At 32.3% G+C, this 27116-nt stretch overlaps 3 protein-coding genes across 5 annotated transcripts in view; 2 read left to right on the top strand and 1 right to left on the bottom strand.

The window, feature by feature from the left end:
* LOC130799624 (uncharacterized) overlaps positions 1-19132 on the top strand; it is a 417568-nt gene extending 398436 nt beyond the window's left edge. Inside the window, exon 4 of the mRNA XM_057662778.1 lies at positions 19109-19132. The gene's annotated coding sequence lies outside the window, so the exon portion shown is untranslated. The remainder of the gene's footprint in view (positions 1-19108) is intronic.
* On the top strand, positions 2686-8558 carry LOC130799620 (protein SRG1-like). Its single transcript, XM_057662772.1, has 4 exons — positions 2686-3006; positions 4924-5177; positions 6183-6519; positions 8009-8558. The coding sequence occupies exons 1-4, from the start codon at positions 2713-2715 to the stop codon at positions 8249-8251; spliced, it is 1128 nt and encodes a 375-aa protein (XP_057518755.1). The 5' UTR covers positions 2686-2712; the 3' UTR covers positions 8252-8558.
* Positions 19133-22462: 3330 nt separating the features above from the next.
* Positions 22463-26737, bottom strand: LOC130799612 (F-box/LRR-repeat protein At3g59190-like). 3 transcript variants are annotated; one of them, XM_057662765.1, is made up of 5 exons: positions 26523-26737; positions 24548-25413; positions 23700-24139; positions 23373-23617; positions 22463-22958 (listed from the first exon to the last, which is right to left on the bottom strand). In XM_057662765.1, exons 2-5 carry the CDS (start codon positions 25368-25370, stop codon positions 22955-22957), a joined length of 1512 nt encoding a protein of 503 aa, XP_057518748.1. In that variant the 5' UTR covers positions 25371-25413; positions 26523-26737; the 3' UTR covers positions 22463-22954. The 3 variants fall into 3 exon arrangements, with proteins under 3 accessions (XP_057518748.1, XP_057518746.1, XP_057518747.1); XM_057662763.1 differs by having other exon boundaries at positions 26602-26737; XM_057662764.1 differs by having other exon boundaries at positions 26618-26737.
* Positions 26738-27116: the final 379 nt, after the last annotated feature.

Below are 27116 nucleotides of genomic sequence, written 5' to 3'. Positions count from 1 at the left end.
GGGATGGGTTTTAAGTGATACCCGCCCCATCCCCGCCCCGCCCCGCCTCGCCTCAAGATATGTACAAATTTTGAGAAACCCTAAATTTATTTTCAAAATTTTTTTTTAAAATTTTGGGAAACCCGGAATTTATTTTCAAATTTTGGGAAACCCCGGTTTATATTTTTTTTTAAAAAAAATTTATTTTCAAAACCCTTGATTGTAAAACTCGTTGGAATTCAACATATGAGACTTTGGAGTTTGGATATGTATTATGGGTTTTAAGGTCCAAATGATTGAATATAAATATGTGGCACAGATGGGTATTAAGCGGGAATTTGAAGGGTGGTGGGGCGGGAAAAATGGGTATTATTAGACGGGGATGGATACCCAGATGGGTGGTGGGGCGGGGATGATTTTAGGTACAAACCCATCGGGGAGGGGACGGGGAAAAAAATTATACCCGCCGCGGGGATGGGGACGGAGATGGGTATTGCATTAATAGATGGGGATGGGGATGGGGATAGGAATTCCAATCCCCGCCCCGTCCCGCCCCGTTTGCATCCCTACCTATGACTATTGATAGAGTAAAACTGGAATCAATTACTTTACTTCATTAGTATGTAATTTGAATATGATTTTTTAATGAGACCTTTAGATTTGGGAGCTCCGTGCAATTAGACACCTCGCACACCCCCTAAACTTAACCTGATTTTAGGATTCAAAAAAAATTTATATTCATATGTAAGGGTGATATTAACGTTATTTAATTTAGATTCAATTTACATTTTTGCTAAATAAAATGAGTTATTAGTGTTTTTTTTAATTAATTAGTTTAAATATCAAAAATTAAAAACAAAAGAAATATTATAGAAGTATTATTTATTACGCCTTAAAATTTTAGGGTTTCTTTTTATCTTTCACTATGCGCCCTAATAAACGGGCATGGCCCGATTCAATTGCTTTAACATATGTGAGAAGTAAATAGATACTCTGTATGTCCCACTTATTTTGCATCATTTGTCAATTTCGTCCGTTACTCTCATTCAGCATTATTCTATTTTTAGACAATGACCCACAACTTTCTTTTTGCCAGGCTGTCTCCCTAAAATAGAAGCAGTTATAGATGCTCTAACAAAGCTTCGTAAAAAAATATCTCGGAAAATTTATGAAGATAGAATTAAGTCTCAACTGAAAAATCGATGTTTTACTATCAATTACAAGTTTCTTGTTAAATTATTTTTAATTTCATCAATATAATTGATTATCTCTCTATATTTTTTTTCACCAATATTAATTTTTTCTTAAAAACCTTTCCCATTCTCTTTAATGTAACAACGAGTACACAATAAGTGAGTATGTGTCAACTTTTAATGATAAAATTTTCTTATGAATTTCATAACATCATCCAACGTAAAATTTAATAATGAGTTAATTTTTCATGAAAAATTTTTCTTCAATTTTATATGCGAATTGGGTGCTCCTGAAAAGCATGGATATTTTAGTTTATGAATTTATATAATTATATTAATAATCATTTGGAAAAGTGGGTGGGTTATTATGGGCCGGAGTTAGTTGCCGTAAATTTTCCCATTTTTTCATGACATATCTTATGATGTTACAATACGTGCGAATGGGTTTCCTAACAGGCCACACCGTGAGGATATAAATAGTTAAATACCATTAGAGTATGGATGGGTATAAACGGACTTGAACTACCCTACCCCGTACTCGTTTTAAAAAGAGTAGGAAACTTGTTTGACATGGTAGAATGCAGAATCAAACAAGTCTCTTACTCTTTCTAAGATTGTTAGAGACGTACTTGTAGTGTCAATCTCAACCGTTGTTTTTGAGAGTATTTCTAATATTTGTTAATTTAATTTTAGAGTCTTTTCTTTCCTAAGTTGTACTTAAAAGGACTTTTGTGTTTGATTGCAATTGCGTGGCTATTTTTCTTCTATAAGTTGAATTTGAAAAACATATTTTATTTGTGAAGTTGTATTTGAAAGACCACTCTATTAATTTTTTATACTTTTAAATCATTAGTATAATGTCAATAAGAATAATGCTTGTTAATAATCCGAACTCCGTTGGATGTCTGAGTATTCGAGTCAGAGCAAATTTAATGTTTGAATATGCATAATGTGACTCCGAATGAAGGTGAACCAAAAATAATATTCTGAGCATATTCGGAGCAAAATCAAAGGGTTGATAATCTGTGCCGAATCCAACTCATACATATGGCTCTTAACTTCAATTTATGCTATATGTTTACATTATCTAACTCTTATAATGCAATAGTCATAGCCATTTATAGTCATTAATTCAGTATTCTACTCAAGTTAGGGTCTAAAAGAGAAAGATAAGGGATAAATCATACCCATATCTTCTTCATAAGAAGACAAATAGGAATACGCGCACTAAATTATTCCACCAAATAGATAAGGCCTTGCAAATAGAAATATATAATCTAAGCTATTCATACAATTTTATAAATTGCGGTGCGCTAGATAATAAGTGTAGATACTCGCCATTTAATTTATACATTATTTTAATAAATAACTTTCACCTCAAGTTTTAAGTAGTTATTGCTCTCTTTTTTAAAAAATAATTTTTTTAATCGATAAAAAAACACTAAACCAACCGAGAGAATATTAATTTTTGTGTATAAATTGGTGATGATGCTAAGCTAGATTGAATACTCAAGACATTACACAAGCTAAGGCTACAAAAATGGAGAAAAATTATTTCCCATGCAAAGTTAGTGATGTATTGGGTGAATCAAGAAAAGATGAGATAGCGCCAAAACTAGTGCAGGAGATTGCCCAAAAAATGGAGGATATTCCAGAAAGATTTCTCCTTAAAAATGATAAAATATCTCCAGCCATTGATCCTCCTTCCAATTTGTGGAATGACACTTTGTTAATTGATTTTTCTCTTCTTTCCTCTCAGTCTTTGTCATCCTCATCAGCTCAGGATGAACTCTCCAAGCTCCATTATGCTCTCAGCCATTGGGGTTGTTTCCAGGTGTATTTTTAATTAATTTAAAAAATTAATTGCGAATTAAAACGTTCAAGTTTATATTATGCTTGGGAATGTTATTTCATTTAAAAATGTGAATTTGAGTCAAACTTAGTGTTTGGTAAATAAAAAATTTTCAAATTTAAATTTAAGTCAAATCCAACAATGTTTCAAAAGTAATAAGGATTTGAGAATGACTTCTCTAAGCTTGTCATTCTCAAATTCTTCTTTAATGAATTCATAATTCAAATTTACTTTAAAATGAAATGCTTGTTTTCAAACGCAATTTTATGGTTTTTGCGAATTACAGCTTTATTTTTGCGAATTACAGCCTTGAAAGTATCAAAGTGTACACCATTAGGTTTGCGTGTTAGGAAATAAGCAAATAAATACTTGTTTCGATAGGATTTTTGAAAGAGTTATTCCATAAGTATAATCACAACGTCCGTTTTCTAATAAAATATCATTATGATGGGTAAAAATGACATTAAAAATCTTTTTCGATTTACGTGTAAGAAAATAGGCAAATGACTATTTGTTTTAACCAAATTTCTGAAAGAGTTACCCCATAAGGATAATTGCAACGTTTTTTGAAAAATCATCATTACGATGTGTAAAAATGACGTTAAATATCTTTTTCTGTTTACGTGTCGGGAAATAGGCGAATAAGTAATTAATTCGACCGGATTTCTGAAAAAGTTACCACATAAAGATAATCGCGACATCCGTTTTTTAAAAAATATCGCTATAATGTGTAAAAACGATGTTAAAGTGCTAAAAAAAACAAAGGTAAATTGGTAATTAGGAAATTCAAAAGTGATTAGGGGTGATCAACAAAAGTCAAAGGTGATTAATAATGGTCAGCGGTCATTTAGGCTGATCAAAGGTCATATGGATTGGTCAATGGTCACTTGACTTGAATGGCGCACACTTTGATACTTTCGAGATTGTAATTCGCAAAAAAAAAAAAAAAAAAAAAAATAAAGGTTGTAATTCACAAAAATCCTAAACTTGAATGTTGTAATAAGCAATGAGCTTTTAATTTAATCATCTTCTTGTTGAGATACTTTAGATGCAAGGAAGATCTCACGTCACTAATATAGTGAGTTGTGAACTTGCATATAATGCTTGTTGTAATGAGCTTTTAATTTAATCATCTTCTTGTTGAGATACTTTAGATGCAAGGAAGATCTCACGTCACTAATATAGTGAGTTGTGAACTTTCATATAATGCTTGTTGTATTTGAAAAAGAATGAACCTCATTGTTAGAGTATATAACATATCATGAGGCTCCAGCAACCATAAATTTAAGTTTTTGGTTTAGTTGGTTTTTTGACATAGTATTAGAAGTTAGTGTGACAAAAGATCATAAGTTCAAATTTCAACCACCCCTTATTTAAAAGTGGAATATTTAACGTCAGACATGAGTAGCGCCTGTATTCACACTTATAACCCAAAGGGCTCTCGTGTGAGAGAGTGTGTTAGAAAATACAGAGGCGAAGCAAAAATACATGAATTCTTTGAAGGTACTATGCAATTTTAAAAAATTCATAATATTTTTCTAACATCAATGTAACCTTAAACACTTAATATATATTACAGTAATATAATATTGTGGCCCCTTGTGCGGTCGAACATGTCGAAAATGCTCAGAACATCCCATGAGAATTTATAACATATCCTAAGGCCTTAATCATCAGTTTAAAATTTTAGTTGAGTTGGTTTTTTGACACTTATCATGAGTATATTAGTATATAAGCAAGTCAACACTCATTAATCCCTATAGCTAAGTCCACACGAGTGCACTGCACCAACGTGATAATTATATGAAGAATTGTCACAACCTAACACTTCTCATTTTCATTTTCTTTATCTTTGAAATCTTCTTATTGATAAGTGTTTTCTAATATGTATATTATTAGGTGATAAACCATGGGATGACAAGTTCATTCCTAGACGAGTTGTTGAACGTTTCGAAACAGTTTTTTGCACTTCCATTAGAGGAAAAGTTGAAGTGTTCAATAACTGAAGATGATTACTTCAATGGATATGGAAATTCCTCACTTATTTCTGGTGATACCAAATCTCTCAACTGGAATGATAGACTCTTTCTTAAACTTTATCCCCAAGATTTTCGTCAAATTAAACTATGGCCTGAAAATCCCAACAATTTCAGGTACATTCCATTCTTATCTATGTCTGAGTTGTCTCAAAATAGAGAAACTGAGAAGAGGCTATGCCACTTTAATTATAAACTTAAGGACGGAGTAACTCTTACTATTGACAACCGATTTTAATAGGCAATTATCTCCTTTAGATTTGTACATAGACTACTTCTTATTCTCCTTATTTAAATTGTCCAGACTCATTTTTTAAATTCTAATACATCTGTACATTAATGTTTCACTAACCAGTATTAGCCATGCAACACTTAATCATTTCAAACTAATGTTAAGAGTAGATCTTCGGCGCTAACTAGAGAGTCTCTACTAATTCAAAATTCTAAGGAATTTGAGTATAATTAGAGTATGATTCGATCTTATTTGAATCGTCTAATTGTAAATATTTATAATGGAGTATTAACTTTTTATAATTTTTAGTTATGTATAATTCAATAAATAAACAATCAAAATAATATATTGAATTACGTAAAAGCTCAAATAAAGCAAATATAACGAAAGGAAGAAAGTATATTGTGAAAATTGAGTCTTGTCTAAATTGGAGCAAGTACAACCTTTTCAAGCAAAGTGTTGGGTTTGATTTTCACTCAATCCATCCCTTCACCCAGCCTACCAAGTAATTATCATAATAAAAGTGATTAATATTTACGGCCCATTTGGTAATCGGTACTAAATGGTAGAAATGGTAATGGAAATTTAGTGTAAATTTGGTAGGAATCTCTCTTAACAAATTTAAAAGAGATGCTTATGTCCTTCAACAATCTCACTTTCTTCACAAAATTCATTCGAATGCATTGTCATTTAAACATGTGGTATTAGATAGTAATGGAAAATGAAAAATAAAAAAAAAACTTTTTTATGACCAAATTTTCATGGGAATGACATAATACATATGATGAAAATTTACACTATAAATCATTCTCTATCACCACTAATTAGTACTTTTAAACAAACGGGCCGTTAATAGCTTGATGTAATATAATTGCATTGTGAACTTGCAGAGAGATACTAGGTGAATATTCATTGGGAATGAAGAGGATGTTAAAGGTGATCCTTCAAGCCATGGCACACTCTTTGAAAATAGAAGAAGATAGCTTCTTAAATCTACATAATGAAGAGCGAGGAGTGATTGGAATAAGATTTGGAATGTACCCACGTTGTCCATGCCCAGATCGAGTTTATGGAGTTCATCCACATTCAGATGGATCAACCATTACAATACTCTTACAGGACAATGATGTTCCTGATGAAGCCTTACATATTCTCAAAGATGATAAGTGGTACAAAGTTCCTAATATTCCTGGAGCTCTTTTTGTTAATGCTGGTGACTTTGCTGAGGTATGTTGGACGATGCTCTATTCTTCTTTTTCAATCAAATCTCCAATCCGTTTATTCTATAAATTATCTTAGAAGCTAAGTAGGTTAAGTCTTACAGCTAGTTTTTGAGAGACGTATCTCAAGCCCAGCTAATTAAATATTAATGTCTACTTACCGTATTCGTAATACCTACTTACATTATTCTTAATACTTGCTTACTGTATTCTTAATGTCTACTTTCAATATTTTAAATATCTACTTACGTCACTCTTAATATCTGCTTACAATATTTTGAAAAATATATAATGTATCGGCCCAATTAGAAATGATCACTTTACAAGAATTTGTATAATTCTTAATGTGAAACTCTAACTTGTTTTATGTGAAGAATTGTGATAAAATTATTACTAATAGGTGGATGATGTGACTTATCTAAAAATATAATAACATTACTATATTAGTTTAAATTTTGTGAAATTCACAGATCGAATATATTAATTAAATACCAATTGTTAAAAATTTTGAAAAAGTCTCATAATTAAAATTATTTGACTTTTAAATTTGTATTAGGAAACAAAATAAATATAAAGAACAATAGATATAGTATATACTAAAAGGGAAATCAGTAATCACAAGTGTCATGGCATTATTTAACTTTTTTCGTCCAAAACACTTACAAGTAATTATATTTTATATTGAAAAATTAAATGTACGTAGTTTAATTTTCGTTAATAATAAAATAATATCACTTATAAAAATTTAATGATATCACCACATAAATACTATAAACAACACAAAAAAGTCAGTTAACCAATATACTTATGTATATTATTGGAAATGAATAAGTATGATTGAATTTTAACTAATAGTTGAATGATGTAATCCAATGTTGACAAGAGTCATTTCATCATGTATATTTTTCCACATAAACATTTACATGTGATTATATCTTTATTTCACAACTTAGATGTAATCAAATAAGCAATTAATTGTAGTAAAAAAAATAAGCAATTAATAATGACATTATGTTTGAAGGGAAGGAAATAGAGAGAAATAAAAAGGTAGATATTTGAAGGGATTATAATATCGTTGTTTGAATGATAAAATAAGAGAAAATAATTAGGAGGGAAGTTGATTTGGAAGGATTTGATAAATAATTTTTATTAAGTTATAAATATTTCTAAAGTTGGAGGATTTGGAGGGGAGCTAATTTAAAAGGATCGGATGAATAATTTTTAGAAAAACTTTGATCTCCTTTTTTTTCTTTTTCTTTTTTTCTTAAACAAATAAGAATTACTTTCCTTTTACTTCTTTTCCCTTCCCTTCCCTTCCTTTCTCTTTGCTCCCTTTCTCTTCCTTTTCTTTCTTTTTTTCTTCAAAGTTGTTATCTAATCATAATGTAAAGGAACTTTGATATTGAGAATAATAGTGTAAATCAAATTTAAATTAGTCGTCCTAATATTTTGAGAGTAAGACTTTATTAATAAAGATATATGGCCTTTAATTGCAGATAATGAGTAATGGCATTTTCAAGAGTGTAGTACACAGGGTGGTGCCTAATTCAAAGACCGAGAGGGTCTCAGTGGCTTCATTTTGTGTTCCAGACTTTGAAGGTGAAGTTGAACCTATTAATGAACTCATAAGTCCTAATAAACCCCAGTTGTACAACAAGATTCTTATCCAAACTTACATTAAATTGTTCTTTGAGACTTACCCTCTGGGCAAGCAGGTGCTTGATACTCTCAAAATATAACTCACTACTCAGAAGATGGGCAAATAGCTCGGCCCCTCTTTTTATGGGTTTTTCTGTTCGCTGGAGTTTTTATGTCGCTGGTCTAGAGTCCCTTTAATAATCGGTGTTTTCAATAATAAAATCCTCCAACTTTAAAAAAAATGTATCTCATGTCAAGACTATTTAGTTCGTTTGCTATGTTTAAACTAGTATTTTTCTTCTGAGAGTTTTTTGAACTTTGTTTGATGTAATGTATAATAATTATGCCAAAATTTTTTGCGCATTTGAATAATGTATTTATGTTAATTTAATTTGTATCTTTTTGATAGAGATATAAATATTTATTTGCAATTGGTGAATGATTATGGCTTATAACAAGATAGTTAAAGAAATAAGTAAATAAGTTTAAAAGAAATAATAAATTTATAAACAATATTAATGGAGAATTGTGAGGAATATTACCAAAAAAGAGTGAGACTTCTAAGTTTGAAATTGAAAATGTCCTAAATAATTAGTGTAGCTTAAAGGGCATAGAAATTTTTGACTATTGAATATTGTTCGCTTTTATGATGAAGTCGACTTTTGTTTTGGGTTAATAAAGATCATAGAAGTATAATTTCTTGATTTTTTAATTTCATTATATTGATTAAGTTGAGATGTTAGATGTGGTTGAAAATCTGTTGTAGATCATGGGCATTTGATATACTGAATTTTATGAGATTAGGTGAAAATTTATATTTGATCCTTATAATTTTAGGAAAGTGTTACTTTGACCTCTTTTGTAAGAAAAGAAAAAGTAAGGTGAAAAAGATATATATATATATATATATATATATATATATATATATATATATATATATATATATATATATATATATATATATATATATATATATATATATATATATATATATATATATATATATATATATATATATATATATATATATATATATATGCAAAAGATTGAGAGTGAAGTGCTGGTAATGTTCTATGAATCGGTTTACTATTTGAAAATAGGATTTAACTAAGGCCAATAAAACTATCTTCTAATTCTAAAATTGAGATTCAATGAAAAAAAAAAAAGAAAAAAAATCAAATTTTAGAGTTATGTTGTATAGAAATCTCTTGACAATTGCTTAGTAATTAAGGTTGTTAGTTAATGTTGTTGGCTGAATTTTCTCATTTGTTGATCAGATTCAATTTGATCACTACAAAAAAAATCATATAATACAATAATAATGTATTATAAATATGCTACAAGACGTAAATGTACACTATTTGTAATTCCTTTGTTTATGGCCTTGAAGTCTTCTTAAATCACCAAAGTAAGAATAAAGATATGGTTGTGAGAATGAATGTAGTCACTCGAAAACTCGATATTTGTAGAAGGCGTTTACACACTTTCTTATTGTGACATTTCTCCCACAGAGGTGTTAGGGATAATGATGAAATTCACAATGAGATACAATCTACAGAATAATTTCCTAGCACAAAGGATATTACAATAGTAAAAACAAGTATTGCAATGGATTAATGACTTTGATAATCTTGAGAGTTAATTACTTTTTGAATATGTTCTCATGGAAAGTAGAACAAGAACAAGAGAAGTTCTTAAAGAGAGAAATCAGAAATTGATAAGAGAATAGGATGGAATGTCCCTTAGCATATTCCCTTTATTTATAGAGTGGAGTATCAATCATTGCCTCTTCATGAAACAAATGTGTTTTATCAACAAAAGCATATGAACCAAAGGGATGATTCACCTATGCTTATCAACGAAACATAATGAATGTCTCATCCAAAAATAACTTATAATCAAAACTTAATAGCCATTAGTGATGATTGAACTCAAGCAACACTAACAAAACGAACAAAACTGCGAAAATAACAGACAACAGCAGGTGACGAGTCACCGCCCTTGGCAACGAGTTGTCGCTAAAAAAGTTGACTCTGCTTTCAGCGCAAAGCCGACTCGGCTTTGGGCTCTGTCCCAAAATTGCACAGGCAAAACTAAGCGACGGCTCATCGCCTATGGGAGCGACGACTCAACGTTAAGTTCTATCTCCTTTTTGCGATTTTATTTTCATATTTTGGACTTGTAATATAATGTATATTAGTCCCACTACTATAATTAGTATGTACTATATATAAATTTAGGTCTATATACTCTAAATGTTCAACAATCCTTCCGCATTTAGAGTATAATCGTACCTTCTTCTTCCTTTACACGTAAATTAAGTAAATAATCTCATTTCATGTATCAACGCTAATGTCCCTACAGATTGAATTAACGCCATGTATAAAACTCTTCACAAGTGTTCGAGCTAGAATGATGTCCCTACTACGGACTGAAGCAACTAGCCCATCCAACCACTTGAAGATTAAATACACATAAAACCAATAACACATAGTCATTTGCCGCTTGTTCAACTGAAACTTACTCATGGCTTTCGTGAAAAAATTAGTCAAATTGAACATGGTGTTCACATAGTCAAGAGTTATGACCTCATGAATGATAAGATCTTGCACTAGACTTTGTCTAAGAGCAATATGTCTCGACTCACCATTATACACTTGACTATGAGCTCTACCTAAAGCCGTTTGAGATTCCTTAACCACTTCGCTTCATTTGCCGCCAAGGCAAGCACTATGAATTCTGCGGACATAGTGGAATTAGCTATAACCGACTATTTCTTGGAAGCCCATGAAATGGCGCCTCCCCCATAAACAAACACCCGACCACTAGTTGAAGAATTATCCTCTTCATTAGTGATCCAACTAGCATCGGAATAATCTTCCAAAACAGGAGGTTCACCACTATAAGTTATACCATAATTTATGGTTCCTTTCAAATATCGTAATATGCAATATCCGATAATTTAGAAAAAAAAATTTTAATAAAATTAAATAAAAGAAGTTAATAAATAAAGATCAGAAATTTAATTAAAAAAAAAACTGATTTTGTAAACCAAACCATATGTTACTCTACTTCAACTTTCCTCACCCATTATCAAAATAACTTCCACTCCTTCCTAATCCTCCCTCTAATCCTTATTACTAACTCAATATAGCCACTATAAATTAAACTAATTTACCTTTAATTCATTCATACTATCATTCACACTTTTTTTTTCTCCTACAAACTACTTCTTTCATCATCTAATTACTTAAATTCAAACAATAAAAGGTAAAATTTTGGGATTTAAGGTATGTATTTCATCCATTTGTTATATGTTATGTTCAAAACTTAAAATTTATATTAAAAATCTCAAACTCAAAATATCCGTCTTTTAATTTTAAAAGTGATATAAAAAAAATAATAATATTTTTCTTATCTTAGTTTTCCGGCGACACAACGATCATTCGAATACCGCCTCCGTGACCACTAGAGCTACCGCTGGCAGGCAGCCAGCCATTCTCCTTCTACCTTTCTTCTTCTCTCTCTTTATTCCCTCTCTCCTTTGTTTTCGTGGATTTGGGTTTTGTATAACCCAATTTCCATTTTCTCTAAGTTCCTAATTATATGATAAGCATTTTCTTTAACTTTTTCTTTTTACTTTTCTTTTTCTTGTTTGCTTTTCTTTTTAAATCCTTTTAATCATATTATTGTTTTAATCTTTCTCCTTTTTTTTATATATTACTCTTAAAATTCTAGTTACATTTTGAAACTGCCAATTTTAAATAAAATTATATATATATATATAAACGAGAGTTTATTAATTTATTTATTTTGATTGGGTTGATTGGGATATTAATTTGAGATATATTATTTTATCGTGTAGACGTTAGATTCGTAGGCAGAGATTATTAGGAGCGTACGTTTATATAAGATCGCTTGACAAGGTAATTCTCAATGCCTATCTAATTAGAGTTATCCCGTTAGTATTATGTGCTAATTAATACATGATGTGTTTAAATGGAAAGCGTGATTTTGTATGATATTATACTTTTTATATTTTATTTTCAAATTATATTTACTACTTTTGTTAACGGTTTAATTTATAATATTATTTTGATGAAATTTATATTATTATTTTATTTAAATAACGATTTTAAAATATGGTTGAAATTGAAAGAGAAATATTAATGATATTAATTCCTGTTGCCACCAATTGATATTGAAACGATGATTTGGAAAATAAGATTACAGTTGGATATTATTGAGATAAATTTTTCTTGGGAAAATTTATGATCCTAAAATAAAATAAATAACAACTAATTATTAAAATATATTAAATCACGTAAAGTGAAACATGAGGGAAATAAAGCTCTTATATTTGTTGTGATCCAAGTATAAGGGTGATGAATAGGTTGCCCTATTTGATTAGTATAGTTGTCGACAGGTTATTATTTCTGCTACTTAATACGATGTTTGGTCTTCCTTCTATTTGTTGTGATCCAAATAGAAGGGGTGTGCACACTAGGGTTACCTAAGACTACTCCGCTGGCCTTGATGAATTATTTGGGGTGACGACGTCTTGATGAAGTAGGTATAGGAATAAAGCTTCGGCCTACTGGCGTTCTGATTCCCTCAAATTAATAATTGGATATATGTGTTGTCATTATTAAATATCAAATAAATTAATTGGTTTATGTGATATTATATTGTTTTTCATAAATTGATTTTTTTTAACTCAGTTTTATAGTATATTCCAAAATTACTTTCAACTCAAATTATATTTTGTTTTCTTATATTGTTTTCAAACTTAATTGTTTTACGGGATGAAGTTGGAATTACTCATTCTAATTTTGAGAGTTTTTCCTTTGTTTTTCTTGCATTCTTATGTTGCAGGTTATTGATCACGTGGAGATCGTGGAGTGAGGATCACATAGAAACATAGGTTTTATTAGAGTCATATCTCATTTCAGTTGTTCAAGTTTTATATGGACATAGATTGCGTTTAAGTCTTTTCTTTAATTGTAAGACCTTTTAGTTGATTTAAAGTTATGAAGTTATTTCTTAATCGTTAAGCCTTACATTTATTTTTTTAGAAATAGATGTGTCGGTAACACTCCCATGAGTAGGTTTTGGCTCTATGTTTTCATTAAAAGTGTTTTTGAAAATTTAACCTATTATTGGGGTGTTACATAATACTCTTCTTATCACCATCCAATGATGGGGACCCGAGTTAGTAGTAAATCTACTCAATTTACTAACCACAAATGCTAAGAGTGTTATCAACCGATTACTCTTGAAGCGTAGATTGTATGATCTCTGATTGCAAGAAGGTAAGCCTATGAAACCTCATCTTGATGAGTTTTGTAATCAATAGTTTTGGATATACAAAATATTGGGTTTCACTTGATGATGAACGGTAATAGTCCAAGTTAAAGTGAACCAGATATTCACACGTAGATATAAATATCAGGTACACATCGGACATTTAAGTTAAACCAAATTATAGGTCCGACGACGTTCTAGTGATAAAGAAATAAATAAGCGTCAAAGAAAAAGAAATAAAGTCAGCGGAAGTCTAAGACTTACAAGTTGAGAACCATCTAGCCTCTTCAAAATGAAATAACGTCTAGTATGAAAAATACTTGCGAAAGAAAATAAATTAAAGTCCTCCAAAACACAAAATTCATAATAATATTTAAATGCATCCCATTGCTCAAATTACAGGGTTCTAGTATCCACCTCCCACTCTTCTATTTTGACTAGCAATCAACCTGGTAGTTGGCGAATGAACCTCATTGCATTTTCCATAAAAAAATTTTGTTGGTCAACATAAAAAAAATTTAATAATGGGTAGTCGGATCATTACCAAGTAAACTGTTTTGAAAAACCGTTACTGATTCCTTATTCCATGAATCTACCCACTAACCTTGCATCATCCAATTTTGTTCACACTTTTTAATTAAGTGAATAAACAAATTAATCTCTTTAGTAACCACCCATGAAACCGTCCATACACCCTTATAAAAATTAACCTCTCACTTCCACTACCTCACGTCACATCACTCAATCACACACTAAATCCTCACATCACTTTACTACTCCCTAAACTACTCATTACTTACTCCCTCCAAACTGTCAACCCCATTTACTCATCATTAACACTCCTTCTTCTCCCTCTTTAACCCAACCATGAAAACACCCAAAACTTCAAAATCGACCAAGAAATTAAGCAAAAAGAACCCTAAATCAAGTGAACCAAAACCGCTTAAAGTCATTCACCCATTTTCCTTAATACTGCACCACCATCATCTTCTTCTTCACCAAAACTGTCCGATCAACCAAGTTCCTCCACCATGCAAGCCGATTCTAAACGTCCAAACACTACCCCTAAAGGAGGAGGTTCATCATCCAGGCCTTCAAAGAAGAGTAAGAACGTTGATACTGACAGTCTGGATGAAATTGCAAAATAAATGTCTGTTGGTTTTGGGCTTGACAAATATTGGTATGTCTCTAATCCTTTTTAACAACTTCACGCCATACTAAAAAATCAAAATTGGGAAACACTCATGTCTGATTATTGTTGCAACACAATTTACCCTAATTTAATGCGATAATTTATTTCTAATTTTTCTATTGAAAATTGCGTTTGTTCAAGTGTTGTCAAGGACATTAAGATTGAGTTAAACTGTTTGATGTTAGGAGCATGGTTTGGGGTACCCGCTGTTGGTTTTGACACTTACTATGTTGGTTCGAAAATTGTCAGTTCTAGGATAAATGAGAAGACTATGTTGAAGTTTTTAGGGATCCATGAGAAAAATGGTAGAATAAGTCACAATACACTGTCCCTTTGCATAAATCACTTTAGGATATTGCCCGACGATTCATTTTACCACGCAATTCCAAGCGTAGTGAAATGAATTTGAGAGATGCGACACTGATTTACTGGTTGGCTAATCACATTAAAATCAATTTCCCTTCACTTATGATTTCACACTTGTCTGATTGCATTAAATACAAGTACATGGATGGATATGGTGATTTGTTAACATGGATTTTTAAGAAGTTTGGCGTCCGTTTGGAAGGGCTGCAATTCCCCATGAGCTCCAATAATAAGATAGGTGCAAAGTGTCTCATAAATTTGCACCTTAAACTATCAGACAAGGGGATTTTAGAGGCAACCTCCACTGGTGATGAGGAGGAAGAGGGGTCTATAGGAGAAGACTAAGAAAAAGAAGAAGAAAAAGAAAAAGAAAAAGAAAAAGAGGATCAGAAAGAGGATGAGGAGGACCAGGAGACTGTTCCCACTGCCGTTCATCAGGAGGCAAAAGTTGGTTCACATGAGGCACAAAAGGAAGATTAGGAACAAGGGGAGCAGGAGGAAGCTTTGACTAAGGGGGAAGCTTCTAAGGAAGAAGAAGGTGAGGAGCTAGATGATGATGATGATAATGATACATCCAGTGATGAGGAGGTCAGGATGCCAATTAAAAAGAAGCCCGTAGTGACTCCTAGGAAAAGTTGTAGGCTAGCTTCTAAGTATAAATGTCCAGGGGTTGGTCTGGATGATGACTCTTCCTCACACACAACCCTAGAGCCAAAAACTAATGTACCTCCCTCTCTAAAACCGGCCACGCCACCTATACATCACATACCATCACCTCCACCTTCTCCTATTCCTTCCACACTTCCACCAATAACTGCTACACCTGCTTCACCACACCCACACACTTCACCAGGCCTTGGTTTGACAGCTTTCTCTAATCCTTCCTTAGTTCCTGCAGCTACTTTAGACCCTGTGCTCAACAAACTCCAGGATCTTTAGTCCCAGTTTTACTCCTTCCAAGATGAAGTTCGTGTCACTTTTGCCTCTATTACTGACCAACTCAATCAAAGGGAAGCACATTTAGGTGCTAAGCTGGATACAGTTGAGGTCCAATCCGAATATGTGGACGAAGAAGACCATCCTGCTGCTTGATTCGCTTAACTATTATCATTTTTATGTGCTAGGTCTAACAAACAAACAATCACTTTTTGGTTTTTTATTGTACCATGTTGGGTACTGTACTGTATTTTGATGGTCTTGAACAATGCTGCTCTCATCAACTTTTGGTCTGTAATGTTTAATCGTTGCATGATTGTGACTGCATCTATTATTATTAGCTTTATTTAACTATTGTTCCTTGCTTACCTTCTTTTGTTATACAAGTATTGATAGTGCTGTGGTTTAAATGCTCTTCTCCTTTTTGAATGATGTCAAAAGGGGGAATAATTGCAAAAACTTAATAGGTAGGCTTGGTGTATGACATTGTTCCTATTTTTCTTGATTGTTTCACCTAGGTAAAGGTAATGCTAGTTAGATGATCTCGTTTTTAGTTGGTTTAGTTTGGATGCTCTGCTAAAATTATGCTTTGGTTTTGTAAAGTAGTGTCAGTTACTGTTTTCATTTTCGTTGCTCCTATTTTGTTAGCACTTAGTAACTTAGTAACTTATGTTGTCTATTAATACTTATTTTTATATTTATTTAAAAATATTAAGTATTATGTTTTTATGTTTGTTTATTAGAGTAATCTGTTTTACGATAAGGTGCTTAGTAAATTCTATTGTGATGATTTAATTTTCTAAGTTATATATAGAGTAGCTTTAATCTCTGACTTACTCTATGACATTAGATTTACTTAAGTTTGTTGATAAGTTTGTTGATAAGTTTGTCATCATCAAAAAGGGGAAATTTGTTGGCCCTTTTAGGTTTTGATGATGAGTACACTTAAGATAAACAACTGTATTTTAGAGATTGTGTACAGGTCGATATTTGATCTTGATAAAGATTGTTGATAGTGCCTACGACTGGTCTATGAACTTTGTACATGTCAAAAATATCCAAGGAAGTTAGATAAGGAAGATCGCTATAGGAAGTCAAATATAGACAGGAGGTCTAATGTTCCTAAGTTCATAATCTGACGATACTTGTCGATGAGTGGAGACAGTGGCCTGCTCCCAAGACTAAAGTCTGGAAGAATCAACGTCAGCTGAAAATTTTATAGAAAATATTTTTCTAATTTTTTAGTTGATGTATGGGTGAGATTAATTTGTTGCATCATTAATTTGATAAGTTAGTTGGCATAAGGATTTTATAAGCACTTTTTAATAACCGGCACATTTTTAAAAAGGTGGAGAAAACTTTCCCTAATTTTTCACCACATAAATAGGCTTGAATTATTGGTTTTAATTAAGAAAAACTAACTTGCCTAATTTAGAAATTATAACCGTAGCTTTATTTCTTGCAACACAAGTACCACATACACTTCCTTAATTTTAGGATTAAAGATGTAGTGGGTAGTTATTTTTTCTCACAAAGTTGCGTGAGTTCCTATATAAAAGGGAGTTGTTTTGACCGGTTGTTTTGGAGGCATGAGTATTGAAAAATATCAAGAAATATTCTTTGCTTAAAAATTGCGAATCAACTTGATAATATTTCGTATGCAACTCAATAATTTTATCCTTAGGTATTTGGCCTTTGTAAAAGGGATTTTGAGAGAATTGTTTAACTAGACTAGGGGAAATCTAGAGGAGAAGAGAGAAGCTTCGTGTGAAACAAGAGAAGGAGAAAAAGAAAGAGAAGTTGGCCTAATTTTGTTTATTTGTTTTATGTAATTGTAACTAATTGCCTAAAACATAGTAGAGAATTTGAAATTCCAAGGGTTCGTGGTTTTTCCTCCTATTTAGGCCTAGAAGCTTTCCACGTAAAAATTGTGTTGTCTCTTTCTAAGTTTGCGCATTTAAGTTTAAGCTTCTAATTCCGCAAAAACAGGACAAAAACGTTTAAACTTATTAAACAACAATTCACCAACCCCTCTTGTTATCTCTAACCGTTTCTATAGTACCGACATTTGCCCATCTACATCTACTACTAAAAATGTCCTTGGAATTTTCTTTTGAAAAACTTTTGCCTATCTACTTCTACTACTACTAAAAGGTTGTATTTTGGTTACTAAAAATCTCCTTAGCAATTAAATTTGAACAACTTTGCCCATCTACTTCTACTACTAAAAGGTTGTGTTTTAGCTACTTAGTGTACCAACATTAATCCTTTTTGGGTACTTAGCATCAACAAGAATGATTATTTTGCTCAAGTATTTGCTAATCAAATCTGGAATATCAATATATGTGTATTATGTATTAGATTATCCAACAATGAGTTATGAAGATCGGCTTTGCCTTTGTATTTCATATTCATTCTTGCATTTTGCTTGGATGTCTTAGATCTAATAGGGTATATTTGATGGCTTTCGATGATCTATAGTTCATGTTTGTGAACTTAATGGGTGGCTTACACCCATATGCCTATTTAGTATTTGGGATTTTACCTAGTTTTAGAGATTTATCAAAAAATATATTTAAAGTAATTTACACACGCCCCGAGACAACTAGTTATACAAAAATAATAGATATGAATTGTAGCCTATAAACTTTCATACTAGTGAAATCATTAATTAAAGAGTCTAAATCATAATTTTTCTCAACCAACTTTTAATGTACACTACTAAATATAATTCAGAAAGTCTTGTGAGCTACCGTGTCATATTGAGACCATTGACCTGATCGGCTTAATTATAATTTTTTATAATACAGGAATACTAATTGATCAATTTAAGGGTAAAATTAATTTTTTATTCTTTAATTTATGAAATTTGGGCCATTTTTTATTTTTTTTGTTTTTGGCTTTTGGGTCGGCCCATATAGATCGTCTAAATATAATACCATTACTTGCGAGTTTTAGTCAACGCAAATTCTTGTGAGAGTCGGTCTCTTTGAGAGACCATCTCTAATTAATTGAGCTGGCCCAAAATGAAAAATTTTGAGTAAATTTCTCGGTAGCAATTAAGAATATTGTAAGTATGCATTCAGAATATTATAAGTACATAAGTACTTACTCGGTGGCAATTAAGTATATTGTAAGTAGGCATGAAAGATATTGTAAGTAGACATTAAGAATACGGTAAGTAGGCTAGTAGGCTAAGTTTCTCGATAGGCATTAATAATACTGCAGTAGACATTTTTAGTACTTTTTCGGTGGGCATTAAGTATATTGTAAGTAGGCACTAAGGATAATGTAAGTAAGCATTAAGAATACAATAAGTGGACATTAAGGTTTAATGGGCTGAGCTTGAGAGACCGTCTCTAGTGGGCTTACGTTCCATATCATATGGGTTATCTTCATAAAATAAGCTTTTTTATTAATAAAATTCTCAAAATAAGCTTCGAAAAAAATTAATTTTCACAATTAGCGTTTTCGTGTCCGAGACTAAGGTTAGGGTGTTCACTGTAAATATTAGCGAATAAGAGAAAGCAAATTAGTTTGTCCATCGTTAGTAACAGCGGACAAAGAGGGATAATGTCATAACGTTTGAAGGGACAAAAAACAAAAGAAAAACATACTTGTTCGCTGTTGATAACAGCGAAAAAATTATTTCTTATTTTTTGTCCTTTTAAACGTTATGACATTGTTCTTTTTTGTTCATTGTTACTAAAAACAAAGTAATTTTTTTCTTTTATTTGTTGTTAGTAACAGCGAATAATCCCTGACTTTAGGCTCGTTCACGAAAAGACTTATTTTCATTAAAAATTTTCGAAGCTTATGTTGGAAATTTTTTTGTTTAAAAAGCTTATTTTATAGTTTACTAGTGTAAAAACTCGTGCATTGCACGATTTTTTTAGCATTGACGTATATAACTATATAACTCATTGGCAGCGCTCTCCTTTTGGGTATGAGTTGTAGCCGTCCTTCCCTCGCCAGACCCTACTCATAGTTTTATGGGCGGGATACATTGGATATGATGATGATGATGATGTATATAAATATATGATATTAAACAAATAAAGTCAAAGATATTATGTAGTATAAACACTTAATTTTGACAGTTATATGTATAAATTAACTCTATAATTGTGAAAATTTTCTACAATATGTTATGCAGTGTATTATGTTTTATTATTTACTGAATTTAACTATAAATAATTGCTAGTCAAAGATACTCTAACGATAAAAATATTAGTCAAGATTAAATGCCATGTAATTGTTTTAGCTAATAAATAAATTTTATTTATAAAAATCTCTTTAATTGTGACACTTGAAATTTTCCGACCTATGATGATTTCTATCTTCAATAGGAATGTTAATTTGTTGAACTTTAGGGACGTTTCCAAAGTTGGCATTACTTGGATCATTTATTTGTGTTTGTGTTTTCATTATCAGTAGTCATATTTTCTAAAAGGTTATAATACTAATCAGTTGCATTAACATGATCAACATTAAATTTTATTTCTTTTTTTTTTTTTTAAGTTTTTGGCTTCACAATCTGAATAAGACAAAAGATTGATTAAAATTAATGATTTGTATAAGAAGCATAAATATCCACGAATTTTTTCGATGGTCATTTAATTTACAAGAGTTAAACACACGATTTGAAAAGTAATAGAAACATAAAACAATATTATAAAAATCGAAACTAGAATGATTAATAAACAAATAGCTTGAAAATTTTAAGTAAATGAATAATATAATCAACAACAAAAAAACGTTAGACAAGTAATTCTATTTTTAAAATAATGAAAAAGCATATGGGGTTAATGGGATTTAGTGGAAGACTTGACAAACTATGAACCTTCAATTGTGCAATTTCATCGACTGTTGAATGGGATTAGAGACCAGACTCCAAAGAGGTGTGAGGGTGATGTGGGCCCTTTGTGGATTTCTAATCTTGCTTTTGCACCGATTCAATGAGCTATTCTTTTGAGAAATTTTCTCGATGAAACCACTTAAAAATAAAAAGTTTATATGCTAATAATTTGTACTATTAAGCTATTTTACTTATATATGAAGCACGTCTCATAATGAGACCATCTCATATGAAGCACCCTCTTGCTCGAACGAGCACCTTAGTCGAGCGGGTTCTTTTGGCTCCGTTGTTACGTGTTTGCTTAGTCTATGCCTTAAGCCTTTGAATAGTGTCCTACATGCTCTAAATACTCAACACAATCTCTCATAATGTTAGAGTATAAAACATATCCTGTAGCCTCAACTATTAGTTTAAATTTTTGGTTGAGTTGGTTCTTTGACTTGTTATTAGAGCCAACGTGACAAGTGATCACGGGTTCGAATCTCAATCACCCCTCATTTAATGTGGAATATTAAGCGCCTATCTATATCCATACTTCTAGCTCAATGGACTCTCATTTGAGGAGTGGTGTAAGAGTATATAATATATCTGTAGTCTCAACCATCAGCTCAAGCTTTTGGTTGAGTTGGTTCCTTGACACGTACCCATCACTACACGCAAAAATATAGGGTACACTTCCTTTGTCCCCTTATCATTGAGATTTTTTATATTGGGTAGAGTAGTGGGAGAATAGACAAAAAATAAGTGGGCGATAGAAATGTGTCGATAAGATAAAGAGGAAAAAATGAGCTGATGAACCAAATCAGGGAAGTGAAAGAGTGTGTGAATTGAGTCTTGTGTAGAAGAGTTTAGTCTTAAAGGTTAAAGTAGCAAACTATGATTACTAGACTTTAAGCATGTACTATTATGAGTAGTAATGGACACTCCATTCATGATGTAGTACACACTCTCATTTTGTGCATAAAACAAGTGTATGGAATGTGTTCACATGGATTTGTCATTGACATATAAGGCAATGTAGTACACACAAGCTAGATGAAGCTATGGGAGCATAGAGGAGACCATGGAGAAGCTAGAAGACTGTTCAACAAGTTGGAAAGAGGCGTCAAAAACAGCCTAGCACCTGTTGTTTGCTTAAAACTTGGTGTCATGTTTATATTATTTGTATTGTTTAAATCACCTTAATGCTTGCATATAACCATTATTCATTAGTGCACCTTCAAGCCATGGTCATTAAATTTTCGTGTCACTTTTAGGCCCACGCTTCCCCATTCGTTAGTCTACTCTAACTGGAAGAAATGTAAGTCCAACCCAAAATATAGGATTATAAAAAAGTAAAGAGGACAACTTAATATGATAAGTAGTAGCAAAACTCCTAAACCAGAAGTATGCGTTTGAAGAGATTATATAGTTTAAAGCAAACAAGACCATGACTTGTGGAGCTCCCTAAATTTCCTCTAAGCCAAGGTTATAAGCATTCTATAAGGATCATACAAATTCAAGAAATCTAATGTCCTAGAGGTGTTCAAAACAGTCAAATAGACCTGACGACCTGATATTTACCCGACCTTGTAACTGAACCCGATATCAAAATAATTTTAAAATTATGTAAAAATCAACGTGGACGCATAACATGTTTTAAACCAACCCGAAACATGTGAGCTGAAATGGACCGATGATTCGAATGAGCACCTGCGGACTATTGCATTACAAATTTACAATTCTCCTTAAGATGGATTGTTCAGTTGCAGTACAACACCAACATCATACAGATCGACTTAGACCAGACATATTTAAACCTCATCTAGAAAACCAAATATTCAAATGCACACCTCGAAATAAAACAGTGCAATCTATTGCCACATCGGCAACCCCTGTTTTGAACTCTCCAAAACAGTTAAAGTAGATAAGACAGTATATTCAGTACTTAGTTCAAGAGGGAAAGAGGCATCACACCATCAATATAATCACATATTCACATTCCATTAGTGGCACTTTCAATAAATCTTCTCAGGCTTCCATCATTGTCTTCAAAACCTTCTTGTTCTATAATTTCAAAATTCTTTAACGAATGGCGCCAGCAATTTACAGGAAGCGAAGGGTAGCATCCACAGCTTGTCTGAGGTAAATCAGTTTGCTCCTTGTAATTCAACTGAAGCACAAAATAACGGTAATGTTAGGCTGTGAGCCCGTGACAATTCATCACAAGATCACCCCATGAGCCCACTTGTGTAGACACACCCACAGGGAACTCATAAGTTCCGGCCCACAAACCCCCCAGTAATGAGCGTTAATTTTCATACAAAATATGATGAGTTTCAGTCTTTCCCAAACCCATATGCATTAGGATGATTACTCAATAAATGCAAGTCCACAACCTAATTTTAATGATCTGGGATCTTTCCTCACAGGTGAAGTATTTCCAACAAGTAAATGGAGTGATTGGCAATTGGCAGCCAAATGATGCACTGAGAAAGCATTTTTGTACATTTTTTCATGCCAATCAAAATTTTAGCTGTCAAATGAGATTATTCTAACTCGAAATATGAGATTCAAGAAAACACACCTTGAGCAGCAATTTGAATAATCTTGTGGTAAGCTCTGCTTTAAAGGCCGAAGGAAGAGGAGTGGACTGAGTCTTCCATCCATGATGTAAAGAGTCTTAAGCTGCGGACATAACCAAAGTAAGGCATCAATGGTTCGAGTAGCATCGAGACTGCTCACACATCCTCGAGGAAACAACTTTAACTGCTCAAATTGACACATCGGTGAGGTGTATGTCTGCCTCAACGTGCTTGGGATTATCACATTCTTGTACAAAAACAAAACGAAAAAGTTAGTTTACATGCTTATCCAAGTGACTCGGTTTAAAACCTTGAAAAATAGGTCGTACCTCAATGATTTCGGTCTCAATAGTTAAGTATTTAGACAGCCTTAGTTGCTCGAGAAATTTAACAAGCTTGACATCCCATAAACTATCGCTTGTGCCATTAATGAATAATTGTAGGCGAACATAAGTCGGAGCTAGTATGCTTTCCGTGGAGAGCGAGATTATGCATCTGTTGGTGCAAAAACTGAAGTCGTCCAGATTCGGACAATTGATCTCAGCATGGTCCAACTCTCTGTCGCACCGAATAGTTAAACTTCGAAGATGGTTCGATGTAATCTTCAGAGATCTTGATCCAGTGCAATAGGCAATCTCCAAAACTTCTAGGCAGGAAAGTTGGGAGAAATGCTGATCTAAGAACTCATTCGTTATGCCACATCTTAACAATTTTAGAATTGTTAAGTTTCGACATATACGGATGTCAAATTCATCATAAAGTCTACATTCTGAAATAGAAGTGTCAGTTAGAAACTTGTTCTATTCTGTTGGAAAAATAACCCAAATGTGATTTCACATTGAATATGAGACCGTCTCACGGTGAGACGACCTAAAAAAAAGAAGCCCATAAGCTAAAAGTTCTTATTATTGGGTTATTTAACACAATTCTGAGGCATGTCTCACGGTGAAACCATCTCACAGTGTTAACATGTAAGTTTGATGTGGTACTCCACTTATAATCAACTGGTTTTAGGATGAAACATCATCAGGTTTCTATGCAGTCAATTGTTCTATTATATTGGTCTTGTTTACAAGCCCGATAAAAAAATTTATCATATTCAACTGATTAAACCATATCTAATTGAACATTACTCCTAGAGTTAAGAGAACAAGGTCTTAGCAAATGATAGTCTTACCAATCAACTCCAATTGAGTTAAGCTCTGGCATGAGTCGGACAATGCCAGCTGACAACGAGTATCAGGAAAATGGCAAAGAGAGCGGAGATTTTCTGCGTTGATCTCAAACACTTCCAAGTGCCGATTACACTTTTGTTCCAAATAATTCAATTGAGGAAGCCCCGAAATTTGAAGTGATCGAAAGCCTTGACAATAATTAAAGCTCAACTTCTCGACACCAGAACAACTAGCAATGAGGCTCTCAACCACTTGTTGGTCCATTATAACATGACACACAGAAAGTTCGAGCAATGCAGGGAGATCTATTTCACTTACCGATATACCAGTTAGATTGCATCCATGTATATATAACTTAGTCATGCTTTTGCTCGATAAGATACACATTGGTAAATAGTGAAAGCGACTACGATTTGATATTTCTGATTCGCCTATGACCTCAATTTCGAGCTCATTAACAATCAGTTGTTCCAAACATGATGCAATTCGTGAACTCAAGTCATGTATCGGAGGAAGATAGAGCCGTAGCTTTTGAATTGACAGTCCTCGGCTTACTATAGCTCTATCGAAATACTCGAGGAATGCCAGTGCCTGTTCAAGATCAGGAAGATTTTGGGAGGCGAGTCTGTAACTTGGGAAATTCTCGAATTTCCATCGCTTTAAGAAAAAATCTCGCCCCAAATCGAAGGATGAGAGACTGAGCCAATCATACCGCCAAGTCCTGGACAAGGCACTTGTAAGAATTGCATCTCGGGTAGTCAAGAACGAGAGAATGTGCTTCCTCACATCTATGGGGAGATCTGATATTCGATCATTCAAACACATGTCTAGCCTATTCAGAAAGCCCTTTCAGCATAGATGATTCATCCTGTTTACACAGGCATGTAAGTTATCTAGCAAACTGATGTTCAATTAAAGTTGTACAGATTCAACACACTATATACATGCTCAGTTTTCAAGCCAATTCACTACAAGTCACAGCCCTCATTTTTGAATTTGTAATTCTTGATGAGTGGGCCCATGGGCTGGGCTGATTATGTGACGAATTGTCACGGCCTAACATGGTATTAGACATATGTGGTTGTGGCTCACATGTGCAGACAGTGTTTCAAATACTTCAAATGTGAGTAAAATCTTACATTACTAAAATAGTTGGTTATGAACTTTTATATTCAAATACTCTTCGAAGTAACACATTTTGGCTTTGGCCCCATGTAATTAAAAAGTGCAAAAATATAACAAAAATTACTACAATTCAATGTTGGAGTAACACATTTGTAATCGAAGGTTAAGGGATTAATCATAATTCTAACTGTTATTTTTTATAGACTAATAAAATTATATTATAATTTTATTACTATTTTCTTTCATAATTTCACATTTTTAGTATGTTTTCAAAAGGGATAATTATAGGAAAGCTTTAATTTCATTTGTTAATTATTATTTTTGCTAAAGTTTAAGTTCATTTCAATTTATATGATTTTATAGCTCAAGTAATTTTAATATAGTAAATAATCTGCTAATATAATAACAATTTGACCGCTACTAATTTAAATTTAAAATTCTGGTTCGCCCCTGGGAATAGCATGAAACGCAATTATTGTCAATTTAAATACTAATGTAAAAGAAATCATTTGACAAGTTTTGCATGCAAAATTTTTGCATCTCGATTTGATTTCTTTGTAAACAAGCGCAAAGTTGATAAAATATAAATAAAATTTAAGGGAGTAAATGAAATGTTTTACATGGATGATCATATAACAGTTTTTGTAAAGTAAAATATGAATGAGCTCTTTGATCGGCCACAACAAATAATATTGGTTGGTCAAATCAGACAACAGTTTTAGACCCAAAAGACAATTAAGCATGATAAATAAATGGTGAAGTCTGCAAGATCATCAACAATCAAGACCCATAAAGCAGCATAATTTAAGAGGTACAGTACAAAATGATAATAAGAAAAAATTGAAGGATTACCCAAATTGAATAGTGATGAAGGAAGATCATAAAAAGTGGATTAAGAAAAGAGATCATAAAAGATGAAGGATGAACTAACCGACAAAGATCGTTACCAGAAGTTATGATTTGGGAAGGCAGTCCAGTCAATGGAGAGATACCCAGTTCTGGTTTATGTACATAAAAAGATGAGGAAAGTAGGAACCAAGTGTGTGAGATGACAGTAACAACGAAATACTGGTACTCCTAAGTATAAAATGTGATTGGGAGCAAAAACATGACTTTCAATTTCACCAAACTCTATTAGTCTTAGTAAACAACGGTTATTTGTAAAGTTAACAAATTATCTTTATGTGGTAGAGATTTGATAGGATGAGAGTTTTGTTATTTTAATTTATCTTTTTTTGGTATTATTTATTTTATTATTATTTTTTTGTCCTTTTATAATGATTTACAAATCACAGTTATTAATTAAGAATTGTTGGTGTCTGGTCTCTAGTAAAGAAAATGACAATTAGATGAAAAACTTTAAAAAGTGGTTAAAGCGGTATTTTATGAAAAGGTGGAAGAAATTTATAGATGAGATAAAAAGGTACATTAGACGTGTGAATGTTG

The sequence above is a fragment of the Amaranthus tricolor genome, chromosome 14 (genome assembly GCF_026212465.1).
Source record: "Amaranthus tricolor cultivar Red isolate AtriRed21 chromosome 14, ASM2621246v1, whole genome shotgun sequence".
Taxonomy (NCBI): Eukaryota; Viridiplantae; Streptophyta; class Magnoliopsida; order Caryophyllales; family Amaranthaceae; genus Amaranthus; species Amaranthus tricolor.
This window is presented reverse-complemented; position numbering and strand designations above follow the sequence as displayed.

What these genes read in the sequence shown, in the direction of transcription:
- LOC130799620 (XM_057662772.1), top strand. Translation starts at nt 2,713, where the DNA reads ATGGAGAAAAATTATTTCCCATGCAAAGTTAGTGATGTATTGGGTGAA. An exon ending in GCCATTGGGGTTGTTTCCAG is followed by an intron (nt 3,007 to 4,923) that starts GTGTATTTTTAA and finishes GTATATTATTAG; the next exon opens with GTGATAAACCATGGGATGAC. An exon ending in GAAAATCCCAACAATTTCAG is followed by an intron (nt 5,178 to 6,182) that starts GTACATTCCATT and finishes GTGAACTTGCAG; the next exon opens with AGAGATACTAGGTGAATATT.
- LOC130799612 (XM_057662765.1), bottom strand. Translation starts at nt 25,370, where the DNA reads ATGTGTTTGAATGATCGAATATCAGATCTCCCCATAGATGTGAGGAAG. An exon ending in AACTCAATTGGAGTTGATTG is followed by an intron (nt 24,140 to 24,547) that starts GTAAGACTATCA and finishes CTTCTATTTCAG; the next exon opens with AATGTAGACTTTATGATGAA. An exon ending in TTGAGACCGAAATCATTGAG is followed by an intron (nt 23,618 to 23,699) that starts GTACGACCTATT and finishes TTTTTGTACAAG; the next exon opens with AATGTGATAATCCCAAGCAC.